Source organism: Aphis gossypii, chromosome 1 (genome assembly GCF_020184175.1).
Source record: "Aphis gossypii isolate Hap1 chromosome 1, ASM2018417v2, whole genome shotgun sequence".
NCBI lineage: Eukaryota > Metazoa > Arthropoda > Insecta > Hemiptera > Aphididae > Aphis > Aphis gossypii.
In genome coordinates this window covers 47,847,881-47,874,609 of record NC_065530.1, presented here as the reverse complement: position 1 = coordinate 47,874,609, position 26,729 = coordinate 47,847,881, and the positions used below count along the sequence as shown (strand labels likewise).

The 26,729-nt window shown below is 26.7% G+C and overlaps 1 protein-coding gene and 1 long non-coding RNA gene across 2 annotated transcripts; one reads left to right on the top strand and one right to left on the bottom strand.

Annotated features, from left to right (window-relative positions):
* The first annotated feature begins 13,790 nt into the window (after positions 1–13,790).
* LOC114131376 (uncharacterized) lies at positions 13,791–15,720 on the top strand. The gene is made up of 2 exons (XR_003592992.2): positions 13,791–14,168; positions 15,421–15,720. It is a non-coding gene; the product is annotated as an uncharacterized LOC114131376 (long non-coding RNA).
* A 9,252-nt stretch (positions 15,721–24,972) lies between these two features.
* On the bottom strand, positions 24,973–26,174 carry LOC126555012 (uncharacterized). The gene is made up of 2 exons (XM_050209987.1): positions 25,847–26,174; positions 24,973–25,741 (listed from the first exon to the last, which is right to left on the bottom strand). The coding sequence occupies exons 1-2, from the start codon at positions 26,100–26,102 to the stop codon at positions 25,278–25,280; spliced, it is 720 nt and encodes a 239-aa protein (XP_050065944.1). The 5' UTR covers positions 26,103–26,174; the 3' UTR covers positions 24,973–25,277.
* Positions 26,175–26,729: the final 555 nt, after the last annotated feature.

Below are 26,729 nucleotides of genomic sequence, written 5' to 3'. Positions count from 1 at the left end.
ACAAATTCAATTTACTTGTATTTATACGTGCTATATTTCAGCAAAAATATTAGTATACCTAATAATAAAAAAATTAATGTAAATCGTAATTTATGTATATTTTTTTCCTATAATTATTTAAAAGAAATGTGAACGCTTTAAAAACAAATTATAAACTATCGATAATCGGTATAATTTACTATATTTGTTATCAACATACTAAATTATTAAATTTCTATGAGATACTTAATTCGAAATACTATCAAAAAAAAAAAAAATTTACAAAAAATAAGCACGGAATATTGTGAGATTATGAAATAAATCTGTTGTTTGTCGTCCATAATTTATACGACAAAACAGTAAGACAATGTGGACACTATGATTTCTATGCAATTCGATAGATATTCGGACTATACGCAGTTGTGCAATAATTGACTATAAAAGTGAAATTACAGCTATAAAATATATGAATATTAGCGAGTGTTTAATAATTACATTTTTGAACTTCAAAAGAACTGTTTAAAAACTTGTTCATTTTTTTAATAATAATAAATAAAGTTTTACCAAGTCAACCGCCTGTTTTCGTGTATCGGACCAGTACAAATTAATGATTTATAAACTATAATCTATATACGATGTGTTTTTAATTTTTAATTCTCTGCAGTGCTAATAATAGTACGTATAGCGTTCAAGTATAAAAAAGTAAAAAAAAACAAAAAAAAAAAAAAACCAAAAATTAAAATCACGAACGTCTAACCGACGTATCGACCGCTCCGCCACGTCGAACAGTTATCGTGGCAGCTGTATATTATTACATTATAATGTGTCATAATATTATACGATGTATACGTAGTTTGTACTCCGTATAGTACCGTAGTAATTAGCAATTCTCGACGGAGACGTGAAATAATATTGTGGGTTAGAGGTTTCTCGGAGGCTAAACCGTTAACAATAAATACTTATGTGTAAGTGAACAACGCTTGACAAAAGCTGATTAATTTTGTCGGTTTCGCGCGAGCAAAACTAAAATGCAACCGAGTCGACACTCTTTAGACCGCCAACACGCGTCCCGTCCAGAAATCTAAATTTACCTCCGAGAGAACGAGGAATTAATGATATTCTAATATTAATGTAACGTTATTATTATTTATTGTACACGATTACCTCCTATCAAATTGCAGATTCGCGTCGAGAGCGGTTCGCTTCAAATACAGACTGTGCGGCTGTCATGCCAGACCATCGAGTATCGGGGAAACGGCATACTTACGTGCATACAATACAAAGGACCGAAATCGCATCAAGAAAGGTTTATCAAAGCCACGCACAAATGTCAAATATGTACTCCTTATATAGAGCGCGTATTGGATTACACAATTAATTACACGGATATACCGTTTAACCGATCGCGGATAACTATATGATATAGGGGTGAGCAGTGACATTCGAAATTGCAGTTTTAACTCGTGACGCGTTTTCGTGATCATTATATTAATTTTTTCCTGTAAAAATTTCAGGACGAATAAAATATAAAAAATCAAATCGTTTGTACCTACGCTCACGCCGTCGCCGTGTTTAACGGTCAAGTATAAATGTGAAAAACTTTTTTTTTTACGTTTTTAATAAATAAAACATGTTGGGATTCGCGTGTTTTAAATCGCTGTGGTAAACAAACCAGAGAGAAATATACCGCTTTTTCATCAACATAGCGATATATATTTTTTTATTTTTTTTTTTTTTTTGATACGCAAAAACTTTATATTATAGAGTTAAAAAATATCATGGTTATCGACTTATTGTTGACTTTATAATAGAAACCACTATTATAGTACGTTATACTTTATCTTAAATCTTAACCCATCATTATATTGACATGGACAAAATATCTATAAATGGTAAAAAATGGATACGACTTATTCGACGCATGCTTACGCAAAAAGTTTATATAACAACGAAGTTTATTTATGATCATACGTATATTATTATTATTGTAATGAACGTATTTTATGTCTTAAATGTGTGTTTGGTATTCAATAATTCGTATTATTAATGGTGAAAAACAAACTTAAAATAATCGACCTTATCAGTGTTGATGGAACGGAATGTTGGTGATAAATTCTCACGATAAATACCGTGAACTCTGTCATATAAATACACCATTGATGTATAAATTGAATACCTTTATATATTTCACGATGTCGTGATAGTATCATGTATAATTTATACGGCGAAAAAGTTTGTTTTCTATACGTCTTCGTTCTTATATCTATAATTATAGACTGTAGAATTATTTAGGTATAGTTTTATGAGACTTTGGGGGTCATAAATCACGTAAATTATTTAAATTTGTGGCTCGGTGTTTATTTTAAAAATCAAATATATCAATATACAGTAATAATTAGTATTGATAAATTATGTATTATATTTTATAATAGTTTTAAAAAAACCCGCAGATTTTAAATGATCGTATTGTAAACGTTATACGTTTCGTGGAATTTATGAAAAACTGTTATTTAATACGCTATTAATAAAATAAATAAACGGCTTTTAAAGTTTCTTGGTATATTAAAAAGATAAATATTAATCTTACCATATAACAAACTAATAATGTGTTTTTACAATGGGTACATATAATACACTTATAATTTATATACAATAATTGTATTTTATTGAAACCTAAGTTAAGAGCAACCATTTGATGTAGAGATATATACAAACGTAAAAGTAACACTAAAATCAATTTCGTCTGGCTGATTTATTTCTTTTTTTTATACAACAAAAGCAACTCTCGTGGGGACATAACACTGTTTCCAGCTAAAGGAAATCCCCTCACGTCCATACGCTTTTAGCTACTACCAATGCCTTTTCAACCAAAAGTGAAAAATCCTACACATTCTGCACTGTTTTGTAACTACGATTATCAAAATGTTGACCGTATATACAAGGAACTTTTTTTACATCTTAATACACCTTTCAATATGACCACCATATTAACATTAAAAATAAATAAATAAAAACCAGTAAGTATATTTAATCAATGCGCATTTATTGTATAATATTATGATGCATTTAACTTTGATAACTTTTATTTAAAGTTAAAAGTCAAATTAATAATTGATTAATTATGTTAGTAAGACATTGATATTAGGAGAATAGTGATTGATTATGTTTTTAAAACTTTTTTTACAAAAAGTTAAATTTTATTTTCTTGTGGGAAGTATTGTTGTTCAAAATTCTACACATCTATCCAACTGATTAAATGTTTAATTTATTTTTTACTATGAATACGTTTTGCACTACATTAAAATAAATCTTTAGACATTTTTTATACAAAGATAATTCGTAAATATGATAAATCATAATAAATATTTTAGTTCATACAATTTTAGAAAGTTAATTTTTCTGTACTACCTATAACATATTTTATCTAATTGTGAATGTTGTATGATCGGTCAACTGGATAATATAGAATACTAAATTCGGTTGAAATGATTATAGATAAATCATGTATTTACAAAAAATTTGATACTAAACTAGTAAAATTAGGTTTTATAAGAAGTTTTATACCTATATATTAGAAATTTTTATTGAATAATAGTTAAGATAAAAAATTAGTGAATGCTGTGTACTGATTTATAGAAATTTCGTTGGGTTCATGGCCATTTTGGTTTAAAATTTTTCTTATTCATTAAAATAATTACAGAAAAGATCAAGCTGAATTACACGAAGCATGTATCTATTGATTATATTATGATGTATTTTTTTTTTTATTTAAATAAATTATAGACTTTAAAACATAATACGTAAACATTATACAAAAAATATATATATGTAATAAAATTAATATATTATTAGTACTTGCGTAATTGTTGTTAATGTTTCATACTTTAATAATTAATTTTACTAAAGCAAAACTTTGTATTTTGGACATGTTTAATATGTATTACAAAATAAACTTTTCACACTTAATCGATACAGTACCAATACAATTAAAACTCTACTCGTTGTTATAGAATGAACTAACGACAGTTATTTTTATCAGTACAGCTAGCCTGTATAGTACCTTCTAATCTGGCAAATGTCGTTTATATTCTCCCTCAGTTTTTTATTACATTAGGCCCATCATTTTATCATATATCGTTATGTTGGATGTTGGGCGGTGGCATCGCATTTCAAAATGAAAGCTTTTATATTTTATAATACCGAATTCTCACAAAAAAAAAAAATATATTTTAGTAGAATACATGGTTTATAGAATATATTTTTGAACTGTTTAGATATTTTTCCTTGGTTATATTTTGTACAGTTCTACAGGAATATTGAAGATAATTTCATAAATATAATATACAAATAATATTATAACCATTATCAGAGATTTTTAAACGACAATGTAAATTATATTCTTTTATTTAAAACAATATAGATAAACTTTATTTATACGTGAAAAAAATATACATTCCTACCAAATAATATTGTTATACTAAAAACATTAACATGGATAATTTTATTGAGTTTATGATCATATTTAACTCAACACATTATATTATGAAATAATATTATGTAATGAGGTAAACACAATCTGATACAGTTGTTTAACGTGCTCGATAATTATTTGGCCTGATGTGTTGTCATTATAATAAAACCATTTAAATTGCAGATAAATTAAATCGCTCCTCATATACCTATAATTGGTTAGCAATTAACAGAAATAATTATTCTGCGTTACGTGAAAATAAGATAGATAAAAAAATTTTTATTAACATAAAAAAAAAAAGGAAAAATGGAATTAATTAGATGTAACTATATTGTGAATGAAAATTTATCATTGAATTTTGTATCTAAAATATATATATCTTATAATATTTTATGATGTTAATAACCTTTAACGTTCCTTAAACTTAAATTGGGTTTTTAATATTTTTCAAATTTTTAGTGAAAATGATATCTCACGTTAAAGTTTTTTTGTTCCGTAACCATAATAAAAAAAAAAACAAATTTTCCATTGTCATTGATTAGAAAAACAAAGTTTTTGTGAAGTGCTATTGTTACTCACTTCATGTCATTTCGGACAGTGGAAAACCTTACATTGTTTTCAATACTACTCAAATATAATCGTTGCAAATATTATTAAAGCATTTTTGACAGTCGACGGTATCATGATGTATAACACAACATCAAACAGTAGGAACATGTCGGTTTTACGTGTAGGTCGACCAATCAGTCGTGTACAAAAAAATAAAAACAATAACCGAAGTCGACGATGTTAATTATTCACATGTGAAATAAGGTGTTTACCTACACTATTGAAATAAAATATTTTGCTAAATCAATTATTTTGGTCAGACATATTTTTGTTTTGGTCTGTTTTTCTTTCGGTAGATGTAGCCGATAACCGTTGGATAGTATGTGCGTATAAAACGTAAAAACTAACTCCTAAACTATCAAAATATGAATTTTATATGTATTTAATTCACGCGTTTCTGCTATAAAACTACTTAATATACACTTAAAAAAAGGTTTTGTATGGGAATTTAGATATACATTACTAGATTGTTGTAAAACACGAAAGAGGTTTTTTTAAAAAAGTACTTGGAAAAAGAGCAATAAAATTACTACGTTTTCGGTGAACTCTTTTGAATTATGCACAGAACATTTTTTTTTAAGAACCTATTCGTATTCATACAGAAAATATATTATATAATAATTCACTAGGGAATAGTAGTTCGTCAAAATGAAACCATCATAAAATGATACATCAGTAACCGTAATAATAAACATTGAATTTAAACGTTTTTATTAAAACTATATAATATTATTAAAAAGTCTAAATACATTTACTCAATTTTCGTATCCAAATGCAATTTTTATAGTTTTTAAAATATAATAATAATACTATTTTCGTTAAAATATGGAGTACATCCATTACACATATATCGTACGAGTACATTCTAGGAACTAAAATACAATTAATTATTACATTTTAATTAAAATATATGTAGTAACATAGTTACAAAACTTCTCTTTCATTTATTTTATCATTAAATACCTACATAATAATTATAATATTATATTATTTTTTTGTATTTATTACTAAATATTATTTCATAGAAATGTAGTCATATACTTTTTAAAGAAGTATTTATTATTACACTATATAATACGTGAAGATCATTAATTATATAATATATATCGTATAGGTAACTGAAGTATATAATATACCTATATAATGAACTATCACTAATAATAATCCTAAGGGATTTCTGCATTTGAAATCATCGTTTGAACCAACATAACTGTAATTTAAGCACTCCAATCGGTAACACGTACCTATCGTTTTACATAATGTCTGGCACTGGACATTTGTAGCGATATATATAATGTTTAAATTTTATACAAATAAGTATCCAAATTAATATACCTATTAGATATAAAAGTATGAAGTAGATAAACCATTTATCGAGTTTTAAAAAATTGTTAACATTTTTAAAAGAACAATAAATTTAACGAAACATTCTAGAAAATAAAGGAAATTGTTTACAATATTAAGAAAAAAACCATAGTTATTATTATTGTCTCATTATATGTCCTCTAAAAGAAATTTATCATTGAACAATATATAATTATAGTACATTCAATATAATATGGTATTGCATTTTTCTTGTTTAATTCAAAATGAAATATCAATTTCAATATAAACGTTTTATTTTTTTTAATACAAGATATTCAATTTACAGTATTTACTAACTTGTGTAAATATTTAAAATTTCAATTAACAATTTTCATTACGTATTCAAATTTCAAATAGTTGTGTTAAGTTTTGAAGTTTGGTTAGAGGATGAGTTTATTATTACCAAGCTTAACCTAACACAAGCACATACGCCGTCGGATACTAATACTCTAAGTATAGAGTATATATTTACAAGTAGGGTAATACAAGTTTGGAAACTAAATTTATTTTTATGAACATTTGTCTCTTAACAGTCATTAAATATAAAACACAAAATACAATAATAGACTTATAAAACAATGTTTTCCTATTTTTAGGTACCTTGTTTTTTGATTGGTGTTATTTTATTATGTAGGGCATAATAAAAGATATTAATGAGCAATAACATTAATATAACATTTATATATTTTTTGCATATAATTAATTATTTTAATTAATCGCACCAATGTAATTTTGTTTTGTTTCTAAATTGTATGAAATATTGATAAGATTTTTTAGAAACGAATGTATTTTACAGTTATGCTTGAATAGCAGAATCATAACAATAATGTTCATTCGAACACCTATTTCATCATATTGTACCAGTCAAGTTTAGTTAAGAATAAAAAACACAGAAGTTTATTTTTCTTATAGGTATTGGAATTAAGATGGAAATTTTAGTGGAAATGTTTCAAAGTAATTTAAATAATAGAAATGGTAATACCAACGGATAATACCAACGACGAACGGTGTTGTTCCAATGAAATGAAAAAGTTTTTTTTCTGTAACGTTAGATTTGTACTTAACAGGATCCTGTAATTATTATAAGTATGTTTAATATAACATTTCAATTCCATCTTTAATATTTTAAAAAACAATCAAATGTTTTGATAAATATAATAAACTAAAAATGTTTAATATTTTTTTAATATTTTAAACAAAAGTAGGTAGTTAAAAATGATATATTAACATAATATTATTTCAATAATTTACTATTCTAATTATAATGTATTATCCCAGGATAGTATGGATTGTTATAAATATTTTTGGACAGAACTTAAGCGTAATATTATTATTTTAAAAACTATAAAGGTGATTCTTTTTAGTAAGGTTAGGCCAAATCTCACAAATGTCAAACCTATAATGCCAGTGTAAACCTTTTTTTATTCATAATTTACGAAAATTAACTACATTTATCATTATAGCAATAAAAAGAAAAAAGGAAAAGAAGGGAAGTTCGTTTTTAATTAAATTTGTTTTTATTTATAATCGATTAATCATGTTTAAAACAGCAGCATTAACAAGAGTAGTAAATTATTAAAAAAACAAAAGTTTTTCTTAAAGAAAAAAAATTAACTATGTCAACATTTTTGAGATAAATTCATAATAAAATACTTTAGAAGCTTCAAATTCCTGTAAAAATATTTTTAAAAAAGTATTAAAATTTTTATTCTTTGTTTTAATAAAAAATTGTCTTTCAAATTTTTTCTTAAAATGTTTATATACTTTTTATTGATTATTTTTTTTTTTTTTGATTCCAAAATGATCAAATTACTAATGAGTTATGAGGAGCCATGTCTTCAATTGTCACACTTTTTATAGATATTTAACTACAAAATAATAAAAAAACCTTCATAATTTTAACTAATTTTGTCAATGGTTGTATATTCTTATAATAAAAATTAGCGAGGAGCCTTGATTATAATTTTTAAATTCTTAAACCTACAAGAAAACATTTTTTATAGATATTTGTTGAAGAAAACTAAAAATTACAAATGTCTATAAATATTTCAAAAAAATCAAAATTTCTTTAAAATTATACTATTTGTAGAGAATGATGACATACACATATTTGGTTAAAATTTCACTTATCTACGGTTATATTCCTTTTTGAATTACAACAAAATAACAAAATTTATTTTATCAAAATCTCATTTTGCGTAAAATTGTTTTTTGTTTTTCTTTGTTGTTATCATAACTACAACGAATTTTTATATTTTTCATAAAACATATTATATTAATATTATTATTTACTAAACAGGGAATCATTCACATTAATTAAACAAGTTGTGTGTAATGCTTTAACATAATGTATTATGATCCCCAAAAAATGTAGTCTACCACTCCGCTGTTTTAGGTTTAACAATATAATTTATAACTGATGAATTGCTTGTCCGAAATTTTATTGACCATAGTTCTCCGAATGATATTTTGTTTTGGAATATGAAATTATAAATGTATACTTTTATTCGAAAAGATAGACGATTTAAAAATTGTGACGATAAAATGTTATTGTTTTGTGACGATTTTAATTTAATAGTAAAGAAAATATTTTAAAAACTTTAATGTTTTTTGGATGAATGAGGGTCTTACGTTAAATGATTCATTCTGCATAGATTTGTTTTGTGTTATAAAGAAATGTACATTTTTAGTACATCACAATGCGATTTCAAACAATATAGAAGTAGCTATATATGTATATCATTGTCAAAACTCAAAAGTTTGAAGAAAACAAGAATTCCAAAGAAATAGAAATGAGGTGCATAACGCTACATTAGCATTGTAACATCGTTTTCGTTGTTTGTATCATCCGAACTCGAAATATAGTGATCCGTCAAAATTATGAATAGCGAAATAACAACACTATAATAACACTACCTCGTGTCGCATTATATGATATCTTGTGTAATAACGACACTAAAGAATTGCCGAGGGTTCATTTACGTAAATAATAATTAATATGTTCGTGTATAACACAATTATTACCTAACGAGTAATACTTAAGTATAATCATTATATTATATATTTTTAAACCGACTTCACGTTGCACGTATCCACTCGTGATTTCATTAATTTATATCTATGCATATAACGTAAAATGTGGATGTGGTTGCAAAGGGAAAATACATAAACATTATATTTCAAATAGTTTCAAACGAATGTATTATAAATCACATAATTACATACAACCATTTTTTTCCACACCCTTTGTATTGTGTAGGTAATATGAATTATCAGTTTTCACCCATGTAAAATCGTGCCCTGTGTCATTAGTATCATTATCAGTGCACCCAGAATTTCAGGCATATATAAAAGCAGGCAGATACTAACTGCATGCAGGTAGTATACTTAGAATACTTTTATTAAATTAAATTGCTTCATTTTAAAATTTTTCTTATTAAAAAACTGTCCATGATATCTAGGTATGGTCATTGTACGACGTAACATTGTATTAGTATTAATATTAAAATGTATACATTGCAAATCTATTGCGACCAATTCACAATTGTATAGTATATTATTTATAAAAGAGAGACTAATACAATTAATATTAAATAACATAATACTGTGAATGATAGTGGTAATACATTTTCTGTTTAAGATATCCTGTGTTGTATTATAACATTTGGTCAGTGAGATGGGTAATGGTTACTTATAAGATTTGGATTAGCTTGGAGATGTTGGTGGGTACTGTGTTTGAAGTTGTTATTGCTTCTTACATAATATATTAATGAATGTGACCACGATTTCTCTGTTCAAAAATTGGTGACTTCTAAAATGTCTAAAAAAGAAGAACTTTTAATTGAATGATATTTCGTATTTTTTTTTAAAAAAAAAAACAAAAAGGTCCTGGAGGCATTTGACTATTATATAATATATAGCCATATAGATAATATGTATATTGTAGATACTTCAGTAATCGGGTGCCGCCCAACGCGCGAAGGTATAATATTATAATATTGTTATGGTTTGTATCGAATTCCGAACGAGCGTCGAATATAAATAAAATCGCCCTTCCGCACACGTATGCGACGTGCGATGTTGATAATAATAATAGTAGTAATAATAACACGACGCGTCGTATTATATATATTTTACGACGTGTTTCGATCAAGTAAAACAGAAAATAATATAAAATACCAAACGCGCACGTTCGACCGGCCATATCATTGAAGTGCGCATTATTATTGTCCGTTGTTTTTTTTTTACAGAGTAGAGTATATTATAGAGAGATATTATAATAATTAATAATATTGCGCGTTCGTAGTCGTCGAAGTCACCTGCAACCGTCATGAGGCTGACCCGTTGGTTTTTCGCACTCTTCGCTCCGGCGCTGTTTACGTTATTTTCGTCTACTGCCGTCACGGGCACCCGCCCTCAGGCGCTGGACCGGCCCGCCCAGAGGGATGTGATGCGTCACCTGCGAGGTGGTGCGCCACCGGCGCACGTCGTCAGACTCGGCGAGAGGAACGACGCGGCCGTCAAGACGTACCTGACGCGATTGCGGGACAGGTACTCGAGTGTCCTGGACAGGCCTTGGGATAACAAGTACGCCAACCACAGGAACGTCAAACAGTGGTCGCGATAATAAGTAATGTTATTTATAATGTCGATATACACAATAATGAATGCGACGACGACGACGACGACGACGTAGAAGATAAATTCCATACTACGCTATAACTATAAGCTAAACTGACGATATGCATATTTCGTGTTACCTTTAAACATTGTGTATAATATGATATGTCAGATGTCCCTAAACGCGACCTAAAATCGTCCAAAGACTTTGAAACGAGAAACCGACCAGGAACTTGCTCGTCAAAAACAATCATAATTTTTTTTATTGTTATTATTATTATCATGTAATAATATTATGTTATATAATAATATTTTTTTTTTTTTTTGTACAATCACAATACTTTAATTGTCGGCCGTTGAAAAAACGCACGTCAAGTAGAATGGTTTGTGAATATATTGAAGTATTTCCTCTTGAATTCTTTTAATTATTAGATAATCGTAAAATGTAGTATAATATTATAAAATAGACTATATAGTGCGCTATTGCTGTTTGCTAGTTAAGTTTTTATTTCATATAAAACATAAATTATTATATGTTGTCCATGTAATAACATAGGTAAAATAAACGTTCTCTTGCTCGTTTTTTTTAAAAAAATGCGATTTTCGCTTTTTCCCTTTTATTCTTTTGGAGTACTCAACGTCGCCAGTGTATCGAGCAAACTAGTTGTAGGGAGAACTGTTGAATAAAAGGTCGTACCATATTATCATAAAACATAATATTATAGTCATATAGGTAGTATTAAATAATTAACGATAATATCGTCTGGTTATGATATCATTATAATATATTACATGTACACAAATATCGTACACGCTGTGTACACGCGTATAGCTCTTTTTTTTATAACTGTGTATGGCTTATTTTTGCTGGTATTTTTATAGCAAACTTACATCATTACCGTATACATATATATATATATCGATGTATAAAATAAACATTCATCAGTTTGTTTTTGTTGTGACTTTTCACGAATTGGTCGAATAAAAATATAATAATAATATTATATAAATACATACTATAATAATATGCTAATGCCAGCGTATTTAGTGTCATATATATCTGTATAGATAGATTATATTCATGGTATATATCATTATGTTTTGTACGTTTTAAAAAATATGTAAACAAAACGCTGCAAATTTATAAATACCAAATGTAAACGTCAATAATAATAATAATAATAAAAAGGGTACAATATGCCTCGGGCAGTGTACTAGTGTGTTATTTGAATTCATGGTTTTCGTTTGAGCAAAATTGAACACAAAACAGTTTTCGATTAAAAAACAATTATAATAATAATTGTTAGCACTATGACAACATCGAATAAAGTATGCTATACTATTTTGTCGTACGTTGTACATTTTGGTCATATTTTTTGCGTAAAGACAATTTTTTCATAGTATAAAATATGTTTTTAATGACAGTTAGAATCGATTGATTTATCATTATTACACAATGCTGACTAAACGTGTTATTTTGAAACTATTAGGTTTTTTTTTATACACCGTACAGTCACCAGTATGTTATTATCTTTATAGTACCTATATATTTTAAGCTATTTTTAAAATATAAATTAATAATTTTAGTAAGATTTTAAAATCCCTGGTTTAATAAATATAATATTATATTTTTCACATAAAAAAAGAGTATAAGGAATTTTCTTTTATGTATAGAAAATGTTATTAAAAATTGCGAAATAAATTATTTAAATTCAGCGTGATTAATACAGCATTCAAACCGATTCCTTTGATTAATTAATTTTGGCACTATTACATTTTAAAACGTTAATGTATGTGTATTGTAGAAGCTCATGACATAAATTCTACTAAATGTAAAATGAATAATGTTTCGTAGACGAATTACAATTATCATAAAATATTGTGAAATATAATAAGCCAAAATTCCAAAATATATAATTTAACTTTAATATTTAATAATAATACATTTTTACAGTCTTTTGGGTTTTTATATTACTGAGCAATGAAGAAAACGTCAATATTTGAAATGCAATTTCTTTGAACATTTTTTTTTCAATCCAGTTAAATGAATAGCAATTTACATTTTGTTTACTCACTAACATTTTTTAAAACAATTTAACTTCATTTTGAGTGTTTCTATTTTAAAAACCTCTGTCAATAATTTGTTTCGTTATAAACAACTTTTCTTTCAGACAACATCATAATAATATATTTATCTTTCTCACATGTCATATTTTATATATATGTGAACAATTTATAGGTAGCTGTATATTATATTAACTTTATTTAATTTGTATAAACGTCCTTAGGGCTTTACACATATATTACAGTGACCCACTAACGGGGTACACTTGAAACCTATGACACAGTTTTTCTTAAAATAATAACCATAAGGAATTTTCACTGTGGAATCAATTTACGTTAAACAAAATCAACGGATCACCAATATTATATTCTTCAAACGCCAAACATCGTAATTTGAATGGTAAAATTAATATATACTAAAATATTAAATATCCTGTCATAATAATGGATTGGTTGTTGGCATGATTATATTTTAAATACATTGGTCTTAACTGATAAATAAATAAGCTACACTTAGGTATATAGACCTGGATATTTAGTTTTAAATTGTACCTAAATATGTTTTAACTTTGATGTTTAAAAATACTATTATATTGAAAACATATAATAATAATAATAATTGTATTTTATTAATCAATGATAAATTTACTAAACATTATCGTTTGTCTATGTAATAAATTCATACAGATTCTTATTCTAATAACTACGAATAACTAACTCAAAGTATAATTTCATTGACAACAAATCATATACATTAAACAGTAAACGAGTAAATGCAAATACGCGCATATTATATTATATTTATTTTGGTAAATATTTATTTTCAAGTATGAACAATTGTATTTATCATCTACCACTCAGTACTGTTTAGACAAATATGTCACCTTTTTTTAACACAAATAATGTCGCCAATATAATATTTTTGCCACAATTCGATACAGTTATGAAAATGCACAAATGTGCGATGTAATATTTTTTTTTGTGCGCGTCAAACGTGCATTAAAGTACAATATTTTCCTCCTACTCATTATGTTTACCATCGTTTATGGCTCTATAATTAGTAAGTAAAAATATGATTATATTATATAAAATATATATACCAATCATAGACAATAATATAATTTTATGTTTTGAAAATATTCGTATGTCGAATTATATTTTCAAAATGTAGTAATTATTATTTATATATTATATTATTTTAGAAAAGTAAAAACTATAAAATTATTTTAGTTTGAATTTAAAAAAAAAATGTTTATATTTATCATTATTTTAACAGTACTGCATATCTTATGAGTTATTGTATTATATTGCAGTACAATTTATTATTAGAACTATTATAATTAGATATACCTATACAATTTAAATATCTTACATTTAATGCAATATTTAGATAAATGATAAAATAATATGTCCAGTATTAGACCTAAATATTATATGATTATTTATCAAATAAAAAAATACTGAATTGTATTATTTATTTAAATAAGTATCAAAAATTATATATTGTTTTGTATTGTACTCGTAATTGTAAACTTAGAAGATATTTAATCTAATTGGATTCATTACATAATATTATTATGCTAACCTATGTAATGTTTCTAAAAATAGATATAAAACAATAAGAATTAAGTTGTTTATTTATTTCAAAGAAATTTGCATTTCGATAAGGTTGTTAATGAACAAAAGGCATCTGATTTAGGTTTTGGTATATTTTTATTCAAAACAATTCTATCCGTGAAATATTCACGATTTAAACGAGCTTGGGTTAATCAAGTATTTTATATGCAAAAGGATATTTAGATATTATAGTCTACATTTCTTCACAAAAGGAAAACAAATTTAACACAAATCGCATGCAGTTTTGATAAGTACCTATAAAATAAAAGTATTAATTGAAATTATTATAAAAACGTATACGTACTTTATTCTCAAACTTATTTTTATATTATGTTTATGTAGATATTAATTGTTACGCATATATTATATTACATAATAAATGGTTTTAATTTTTTCTAACGAGTCACACTAATGATTGGCTTTGGTTTGGTACCGAAGTTGAAAGGGCAATTGGGGAGGAGAAGGTATTTGTAGATCTAGAATCAATTCTCTAGCTATATTGTATGTTGAAGAAATAACTTTTTTTGAATTGAGCTAAAATTAAATTTTTTTGCACTAACGACTACTAATGATTGTGATTTTGGGTGTGATATTATGGTGCAGACGACATGGACTTAATACAATTAAACTCATTTTCACGTATATATTTATTTTCCATTTAGACTGATAATTTGTAATGGTTTTTTTTTCTATAGGTGTTCCTAGCATTATTAAGTGCCCGAAAGGAATGCAGAGAGTCGCGTCATCTTGCGTGATGATAAGTGACACGGTAGAATTCTTGGATACTCCCGACAGTGTTAATACAATACATCAAGATCAAATGGATTTAAATAATTTGTACGAATATTAAACACATTATTAAAATAACTGCGAATCCAAGGTCTGATAATATGAAATAAATGAAAAGCATTGTTTTTATTATTATTATTACAATTATTGTTAGAACGTAGCAATTTCTTTTTCTTTTCGCTTCATTTTGTTTTTTTTTTTTTTTTTATAAAATAATAATAACGTAAAAAGATGGTGTGCGTGTGCATTACAGCGACTGTAGGTGGCACGCATTTTTCTCATTACCTGCGCACATTACTCGACCATCAAATGGCTTAACAGATTGTTGAAAAACCCTTTTCTTTTGCTAGCAGCCTGTAATTTACACACAAACGGGGCCGTTAAAAAGTGCCCATGCCACTAAGAGCTGAGTGCTAACGATAAAAAAAAAAAAAACGGGTGTCATGGAAAAAAATTGTTTAATATTAATCCTCTAAGATCGTTCATTAAACACTACCAACCAGTGATTTTGTGATTAAAAAAAAGTACAAGCTAATTTTATATAAAAATATAATTATGATTTTTATGGATGAATTGAACTATATATCGATTGGTTAAATATTATGATGTACTTATTTTTTACATGTATAATTAAACTTTAACATAAATAATTTGTTAAAAGAAACTATAACATACTTAAAATATATAGTAAATACCTATTATGTTTTATTTATTAAAATATTAAGTATGCTGTTTGAATAAAATATAAATTCTAAATATTCTAAATTTAATTACAAAAATATAACGATATCATGGTATTTTTATTTGAAGTGTTAATCAACATTAATTTAGTTCTTAACATTTAATAAAATTTAACTGCAAAATCATACTTACAAAAATATTATAGCAAGACTTTTACGTATTAATTTGTTGATTTATAAATAACTTGCATACATTTGTAGTTATCTTAATTAGAAACTATTTATCAAACTTATATTCAGTTTGAAAGATAAAATATAAAATGTATTATTATTATTATTTAGAAAATTATTTAAAAAGAGAAAATTCTAAAAATTCTCAAAAACAATAAACAAACAAATAAATATTTTATTTAATATTTTAGTTAAACAAATATATTTTAAAGTTTTCGGATCACAAATAAATAAATAATATATAATTTTGTGATTGCCAGTGGAAATATTTAATTAAGTCAATAATTATAAAAAAATTAATAATGATGAATACAATACATTTTTTTTTTCTATTTTAATGTTTTCATAAATGAACACGAAGCAATATATTGTTATTTAACTAATATTCATATTATAGTAATGTATATAAGCTCTACGGTCTATACGCTATAGACACAGTATTTAACGTAAAATTTAAAATTATAATATTCTTAGAATGTTTTATATAATTTTCATAAACGTTGTCTAGTACAATATTTTTGTAATGAAAAATTAAAATACAAAAATAAACAAGTTAAACAATAAACTAATACGTTTAGATATATAGTAAAAATACCATCAGATCGTTTGCCTAGTCGTCAAATTCTTATTCTTAATGTTGTCAGGACATAATAAACCCAGAGTTATAATATAATATCATGTCACATTGGTCACATCGATATTATACTGACCAACACCATTCATCAGATCTTCAATCATCGGCTACTATCACATTACGGTTCGAGAATAATCGATTAGTATATTAATGTCGAAATATACATCGTCTGCAATGATGTAGTCGCCTTGAGATACCTATTTGTTCAGATGTGCAAATCTGTACAAGACCTGTGTACTTGAGACTTTGATAGACATAACTGTGTGTCAGTTTTGAGTTGGATTAATCAAAATGATTACAAATCGTTTTTCTAGTATGTAAATTATAATAAAACATTAAAATTTATTAATAGAATAATATATGGCATTATTCATTCGATTATTGTAATTTGTATGTATAAATTTAGGTTTCATAATATTTTCAAAAATGTTAATACCAGAACTAGTTTTATGCTTTTTGGGATAGAGTAGGTATAACTACATTTTTACAAATAATAAGTACTGAAATATTATTTTCCAGTAATATTTATAAAAATGTGTTTGTTGTGTATTTGATTATGCAGTGATTATACCTAGTGGCTTAAATAAGTTGGCTGAGATCTATTAAAACATACGATTAATATCAACAAATGTGTAGTGTTTATGATAATTAAAACGAAAATTGACGTTCACTAAAAATTATAATACTTTTATAATATAACAATACAATTTTTAAATTAAGTTAAAAAAAGTTAATATAATAAATACTTCTTAGTACTTGCAAATACTATTTCTGAAATTAAAAGAAACGAAAAACAGATTAAATCAATTTTTTTATAATATTCAGAGGTAGCCTAAATAAAAAAAAAATACATAAATTATGATAATACAAATACATTTTCCCTCCCTATATTATTATAATATATTATAAAGGTTATACAATTATAAAAACTAATGATAGGTCTACAACAAAATATTTAAATAGAAAAAAATACGAAACACAACAAATTATCAAATTATAAAAACAGACAAGGTTTTATATTTTCAAATTGAAAATATGAACCATAATAAAAATTATCATTTCTCAAGAATCGAAATAAATAGAATTACATTTTTTTGATGAAAGCTAATACAATGCACATAGTTTTATAAAGTATATTTTTAAAAGAAGGTATTACTTTTTGTATAAAATTAAAAATTATAGTTAAACTAGTCACTAGTTTAATATACTACCACACTACCATAAACATCTCTGCAAGTATGTCAACTATATTGTACTATACTTTTAGTAACAATTTTTTGTGTACACATAGATATTGTATCTAAAAATACTTCAAAGTCTTAATAAATAGATGCTATTAATGTATATTATGTTAAAGAAGGGTTGATTAAGTTGAGTGTAATTTTTGATCATATATTTATAAACAAAGAGAAAGTTATAAAAACAAAAATAAGTATATATTTTGTATTATTTTACCGTAATTAAATGGTTAAGTTTTTTAATTGAGTTGATAATTTATGGACCACATCTATTTTCTGTTTTTTTTTTTAAATAGAACATACTTATAGAACAACTTACTGTAAGTTTTGAAAATGGGTTAAAAATTGTCCAACTGTGTAATTTGACTCCAAAAATTATTTGATGCATTATACATAATTTCTGTGCAATAATATCGGTCTAAATTCTAAATAATTTTTAAAATAGAAATACTTGATCATGATAATATTTTTACATTTTAATTTAGATTATTTTTTTACCCTTTTACCGACTCTCTGGTTTTTGTTCGAAACCAAGCTGGTCACGCAACACTCTCTTTAGGTTTATGTACATGTATTTTTTAGCTGTCAATAATCGTTCATCGTGTAATTTAATTAATTTTTTTTTACAATACTGAAGTGATTATACCATTATATCAACAACATGGTTAATCTTTTTTATTCCAAGCCAAGCATATCAAAAATATAATTGTTTAGGTTGTACTCACATTTTTCAATGTTTTTTTGCAATCAGTGGTATTATTATGCATTTGAACCATCCAAACTGAACTGAAACCTAACTGTACCGTGCACTGCTATTATATTAAAGTTATATACCACGAAACGGTTTGGTTTCTCAATATTTGTCTACCTATTGTGTCTCGTATATAATGCTACAACATACATGCACAAAATTCATGATAGTTAAAAATTAATATAGGAAATTAGGAGCACTGCGGGAATAATATTTTGAATTAATTGAATGTAAAAATAATGTATTATTATTATAAATAATAAGAAGAAAATTTTATTTTATTATTTTAAAATCATTGAAAATACAATTAAAATAAATTTTTCTATAGGAATTGAATTGATTTCTTATTATGTGTAATAATAATGAAGTAATTTTTTGATACCGAATGATATATATATATATATATTGGTATTTTAATTTTTAATTTTGTAAATCAAAACAAACATTTTAATTTTACTAAATTATAATACTACTATAATAAGTAATTGGTTTTCAACGTATCATTAACAAAGTTGTGTTTTTCCTATTTATTCAATACTATACTTAATATTAATTTTAAAATGCATTTTATAATTTATATCTAAACTCTGAAAAATATTAATAAGAACATAACTAAAGATTAAATGTATATTATATTTTAATTTTTCGAATAACCATAGATGGTGCTTGAGCCACTATCGTAGACTCTATAATAGTGTATAATTATTATTCTTGCTGTTTTACTAAATCCCTAATATAATTTTTTAAACAAATTAATATTGCATAATAATATATTTTACTATCACAAATTTGCATAAACGTTAATAATAGCATTTATCAACTAAAAATGTTTTAGTATAGAAGATAAAACGTTATGATCGTACATTATTTTCAATATAGGTTTAAATAAACTATCCAGTCGTATTCAGTAAATACCTTTAAAATATTAAAAGTTAATAACAATGTTTCCAGTCATATTGCATTAATCTTCAAACGATTTGATTTATAATTATTGCTATATACGTATAATATCGCGCTTAAGTGACAATCCTGCAAAAACTCTATGTGCATAATATTCGTATTTTAGATTTACTAAGAAATATATATATATATTTTTTTTAATTTGATTTTTACAGGTTTTTTCCTTTAACACTACTCTAAGCATAGTTCGAATCGAGTGACAACGATACGAAAAAAAAATTACCCAGAAGGTGACCCATCTGGGACCTATATTGTAACGTTTACACGGTTTAATACTGGGGGGTATACTAAAGTACCTAATTTAACGACTCACTGCGCTATGTCAACCTACTATACAAACGGATTTTAGTTCACAAATAATTTGTACTCACCTCGATTTTCCTACACATATTATTATTATTACATGACCAACGAGTATAAACCATGTACTTATTAATTATTATATTACAAATGTACTCGCACTGCACATACCTCTGATCCGATACCGCTTTAAGATTGCAGTTGGTATAATTCATTATACTATACATTATTGTTATTATTATTGTTGTTATGTTGAAACATTTATGCGCGGTGGGAAATCTGTTTTAAACCCACGATTCACGATATGCACTTCTATTAAACCTTATAACTTGGCACCGGCGCAGTGTTAGAGAATACGCACTCAGCGCATTAAGCAGGCTGATTTGGCCGACCCTCAAAGCCTTAGAGCGTTGTAATTTTAAAACCATAAGTCACGACTTAAGACGTTTCATAACCGAAGGGACTCACTTTACCGTTGAATTTTCGTTTTATTTAATTGTAATTGTTAAAAATGTAAACACTAATATTACTATTTAACATTATATATTTTTATGGTTATATAATAATATTATCTTTTAAAATATTTTAGAAATACCTATAAAGTTATATAGTTCAAAAATAATTAAATTCGTGTGAGATCGATAACAATAAAAACGTGAAAACAAAAGTGTGAATGACAAAACATCAATATAATAATAAGATATGAAATTTTTTAATACCTACATACGATGATATAAAATCAAAATAATAATTCATTTATAATTTTAATTTAGAACAAAACATTTGATTCGCTTAGTGAAGTCTAGATTTTAAAGGTTATAAAATAAAAGTCAACACGTAGTATAAGATTCAGTCAGGAAAATAATGAAGTATTATGTCGAACATCAAACTATTAGTAGACAATATATTTGTCTAATGAATTTATAAATATAAATGTACCTGTTTATTAAAATGACTTACCATGATTTTAAACCATCATAATATTATTATGATATTGATTATAATTTTATTGTAAAAATACATTTTTAATGCAAAAACAATGTAATATGTTGCTATATAAACATGTTCAGTAGAGCCTATTTTTCCTCGAAAATGAATAAAAATCCAATAAAAAAAAAAAAAAAATCGAAAAATTATATTTAATATTAAAACAAATAATCATATTATTATTACGCGCGTCAGTTAGCTGACGGATGTTTAACGTATATATAAACAATTTTAACAAAAACGCAGATTTTCAAAAGTTTCCAGTGTAATAATCTACTTCCGCGAACACATACAAACGTATAAAATAGTTATCAGAAGAAGCGAAGGAGGGTGGTGGTGGTGTTTTAGTACGAGTACATATAACCTAAACGTTTTTAATATATTCAGTCCTCGCCAGCTCACATGTGTGCCGTTTAAATGTCATGTTGACACACCATACACACAAGTTGCTACAGACACGGCTTTGGTAGATATGAGATACGCTTTCGTCACTGTAAATACTAAATACTGCACTAATGGTGGGGTCGAGCTCATTAATTACCGAGTTTAAGTGAAACAATAATTCTGTCTGTGTTATACGCTGAGTCTAGAAACTTACCACCATTAAATAGGTATGTAAATGGATTTCAACTTCAAGCTAACATTTTATATTCAGCGCATTTGGCACATAAATAAAAAATTAGTTCCGTAGCTAGCGCTGTTTTGTACTATTATTTGTCTTATTATCTTGACATTATGTATTGTTCAACATAATGTATAAAGAAATAAAATAAAAATGAATGTAAAATATTTAGAGGATCAACCCTAAAAGAGAGCTTATTTTTCTATTGTTTTTTTTTACTAAATAATTTAGTATTTTACCTTTATTTACCAAGTGAATTTTAAATTGAGATCGTTTTTTAAATATATATTTAATTTTTTATTGATATTTAAAAAACATCAATGACAGAGGTTAATAGTTTTAAATGTACAATTGTAGAACCATTTTTAAAATTATTTAATGAACGAAAATTTGCGATGTCGCACGTGTGTAAGACGGAGACAACACATGTGGGTACGATGTTCTCTTAAGACATCGCTTCGTTGCTTCGTTCATGTTATTTGAGACATTATATTTTTTGAGGTAGTTGATATATTGGTAGCATTCTGTTATTATGTTTAACTTACTAAGTTAACACTATAATTTCTATGATTGTATACTTGGGCGAACCCGTTTGGAACTTATATGTTATCCTTCTATGACATATCTAAATACGATTAATTAAAATATTTTTTTTTTCTAAGTTGAGACTGGGATTTGGCTAGTCATAAATTGTGTTTTTAATTTTCCTGAGGTTTATCTACTGTATCAATCAGTGAGTTTGCCATGATGTTTGTATTAAGATATTTTAACTCGGGGTTTGATTTCAGAGTAAAATTATACTACGAATTATATTAAAAAGCAAACAATACTTCCTAATAAATGTAATATAATGTTATGTATTCACGAGAATAATAATAACAACAATCATTGGAAGGATAATGAATAGCATAATTTCAATGAGTAGATGAAGATTGGCTGCTCAACAATTTACACGTTATTTCGGTATGTGTTGGCGTAGTCGGTACACTATTAATTATAATAAGACAATAGTACAAACGGTGTTGATTATTATATAATTCTATGTAAATGTTCAATTCTACACCATAATATTATAATGTACTCTACAAATCGAATTTAATAGTATTATACCTATCTAAGTAATGTTCTCATTTAGATCGACTTAGTAATTATTTGGATCAGTCGATTAGGTATGTATAACATATTGAATACTTGACGTATACGTAGTAGGTACATTATTCAAGAATTTCGTGTTACGCATATTTTCAGAAAATCAAGAAATATTATAGTATAATATATAGAATATAGTGTTCGTAAAAATAAAAACACATTCTTGCAGAAATGTCAAATGACACCTAGCTTTATGATATACATTTCTTTTTAATGTCCACAGACAATAATACATTATTATTCGGTCATAAAATAATTTTTTTATTTCAGACATAACAGTATTTTAATTACTTGAATAATGCTTGATAATAAGTAACAACCAAAGCGATTTTGACAATAACTACTAGGCATTTAATTTATATTATTTCATATAATATATCCAGAGCGCAAAGTATTTTTTTCTGGAAAAACGTTATTGGATTTTCAAAAAAAAAAAAAAATAAAATAACAATATCAATAATAAATAACTAAACAATTTCGTACGCGGTCCAGAGAATCGAAAAAGTCAAATCGGTAGAAAATTCCTACGTCACAGCCGCAAAGACTGGGTGATATTTTATTTGTCCCGATATTATTAGTTCTTTTTCGTCTATATAATATATATATATATATATAATACGAAACGTGCCCGTGATATCCACCACACGTACACAAACACACACGCACACATATACACAGATATACATATATATGCACGTTTTGTCCGTATATATAAACGAATCGCCGACAATAAGTTTCAGCGGGAAAATATGCCACGCGGACCGCCGGTATCTATTTTTCTCGACGATTTTCATTTCGTATATTTTTTCCATCCGTTTTTTGATTGAATGTCGTTCGTTCGTGATTTGGGTACCTTCGGGTGCCTCAAGCCTTTCTAGTCGCCGCCGACACTCCTCCGGGCTAAACGACGACGTGTCGAACGTGAAACGGTTTTGTAATCGTCACTACTCGCCCGCCGCCGTCGCACGTTCGTATTTTCGTATTACGTCCGCGACTGCACAACGCGTATACACACAAGACTGCCCGACCGCATATTATCATTTTACTGTACAGGCCTACGATGATTATTGTCTCGAGTCTTGATGTGTAAATCTCATAGTTGCCGATAAGTATATTGATTAAAAAACAATTTATTAGAAACTTTTTTTTTTTTTTTTTTAATTTAATGTTAGGTATGCTGATCAAAATTGTATTTTATTTTTCTAACTTAAGTCGATTTCGAAGACTATATTATTCATATTATATTATTATTGAATCTAAAACCATTGTTATTTTACGGTGTAACCACATAGACCGCCAATGAGCGTCCTGTATTTTTTTCAAGTGTTGAAGGTTTTAAATAATATGATATAATGAAAATGACATGATATAACCTGGTGCGTATTTTACTACACTATATATACTTACTCTGTCTAAAACACAAATTTTTACAAAAAAAAATAAATTAATTTTTATTATGTTTCACAATAAAATAAAAAAAAAAAATGATAAATGGTAGCATGAGTTTTATGGTTTAACACTGTAGTTATAATAACATAATATAAGTTAACTTTAAATTATATTTAGTACAATATTAAATTATTGACTTTATTATTATAGTAGAATAACTAATAAGTTTTATAGCAAAATATAATTCACAAAATTATTTTAATTAATTGATTCAAGAATACATAAATATAACTGTACAAGTTGGTATATAACATTTAATAACATAATTTATAGATTTGAACATTGTAATATAATATGACTATATTATCATAGTCGAATAAGTTTCATAATAAAATTTGATTCACAAAATTATTTAAATTAATTGATTTAAGAATAAATAAGTACAACTGTACAAGAATATAACATTTTATAAAATTAAAAATTTGAACATTGTAATATAATATGACTATACTGTCATAGTCGAATAAGTTTCATAATAGAATTTGATTCACAAAATTAATTAAATTAATTGATTTAAGAATAAAGAAGTACAACTGTACAAGAATATAACATTTTATAAAATTAAAAATTTGAACATTGTAATATAATATGACTATATTGTCATAGTCGAATAAGTTTCATAATAGAATTTGATTCACAAAATTATTTAAATCAAGTACAACTGTACAAGTAGGTATTTAACATTTTATAAGATAACTTACATGTTTGAACACTATAAAATATACAGTTTATTAATTTCTATACTATGTACTGCAGACCATATCATGCAGCGCAACAAAATACGCGACGGGCGAATTTCTTCGCCCGCTTCCACAACGAGCATCGTTTAAGTTTAACCTGGGTTACCTCTGGTTCTGTCACAGTCATACTGCTACGAGTTGACGAGTCGTGTGAAACTTTCATCGGAGCAGTACACTCGATTTTGGTGTCGTAAGACGTCTTATCTGTGTAATGCAGTGCTATATTCGGCATTGAATGCCACAATTTTTTCTGAAGACCGGCGAGATCTCGGCTCTTTAAGTCCGGTTCTCCCGATCCATCACGGTATGATACTGTTGCAGACTGATCAGAGGAGACTTCCGCGGTCGGGAGTTCTTGATTTCGTAGTCCGGCGTTGTTTTCCAATTTAATCGGTGTCGGGCCAATTGCAATGGGTTCAACGGAAACCGGCTGTACATTAACGGCGGTCGGTTCCTGCAGGATTGCGGCCGTGTCGATCTCGTTACCTGCGGTTGTTAAAGCCGTCGATGTTAAATTAGGCAACGATCCGTATAGTCGTTTTATAGTTGTAGCCGATACATTTAGACTAGTCGAGATTGTTTCTAACTGACCATTTTCCGGTGTCATTGATGTTGGTTCATCGGTTGTCGGGACCGCAGGAGATGAAGACGAAGTCTCGTTTTCGGATGTATTAATATTTGAAAGTTCGTGATTTTGTAAACCGGCGTTGTTTTCCAATTTAATCGGTGTCGGGTCAAATACAATGGGTTCAAGGGAAACCGGCTGTACAGTAACGGCGGTCGGTTCCTGCAGGATCGCGGCCGTGTCACCATCAGTTGTTAAAGCCGCTACCGTTAGATTAGGCATTGATTCGTTTGGTCGTGTTATAGTGGTGCCGGATACGTTTTGACTGGCCGAGTCTTCTTCTTTTCTTCTTCTTTTTTTTCTTCTTTTCTTCTTCTTTTCTTTTCTTTCTTTTCTTTCTTTTCTTCTTCTTTTCTTCCTTTCTTCTTTCTTTTGACTATTTTGAGGATTCATTGGTGTAATGCATGCAGTTGTTAAAGCCGTCAACGTTAAATCAGGCAACGAACCGTAAAGTCGTTTCATAGTCGTACCCGATACATTTTGACTAGTCGAGACTGTTTCTAACTGACCACCATTTTCCGGATTCATTTCATTAGGTTCATCGGATATCTGGACCGCAGACGATGAAGACAAAGGATCGTTCTCGGATATAGTGTTCGACATGTTTGTATAAATATATACGTTGTAAAGCTTTTAGAATTACAGAATAATTATTGATAATTGTATGTTTTATAATACTTTAATATCGCAGTGTTGCAGAAGTGAAGACTGAAATAAGACTGTGAGATTTGATACCGACAGTATTAGAATATTATTTATTTCAAAACTATGCCGTTGACAATAGCAACGACACGGATGTTTATAGTTTTTGTAATGGAAATACATTTTTTTGTCAAGCCATAGAACAAT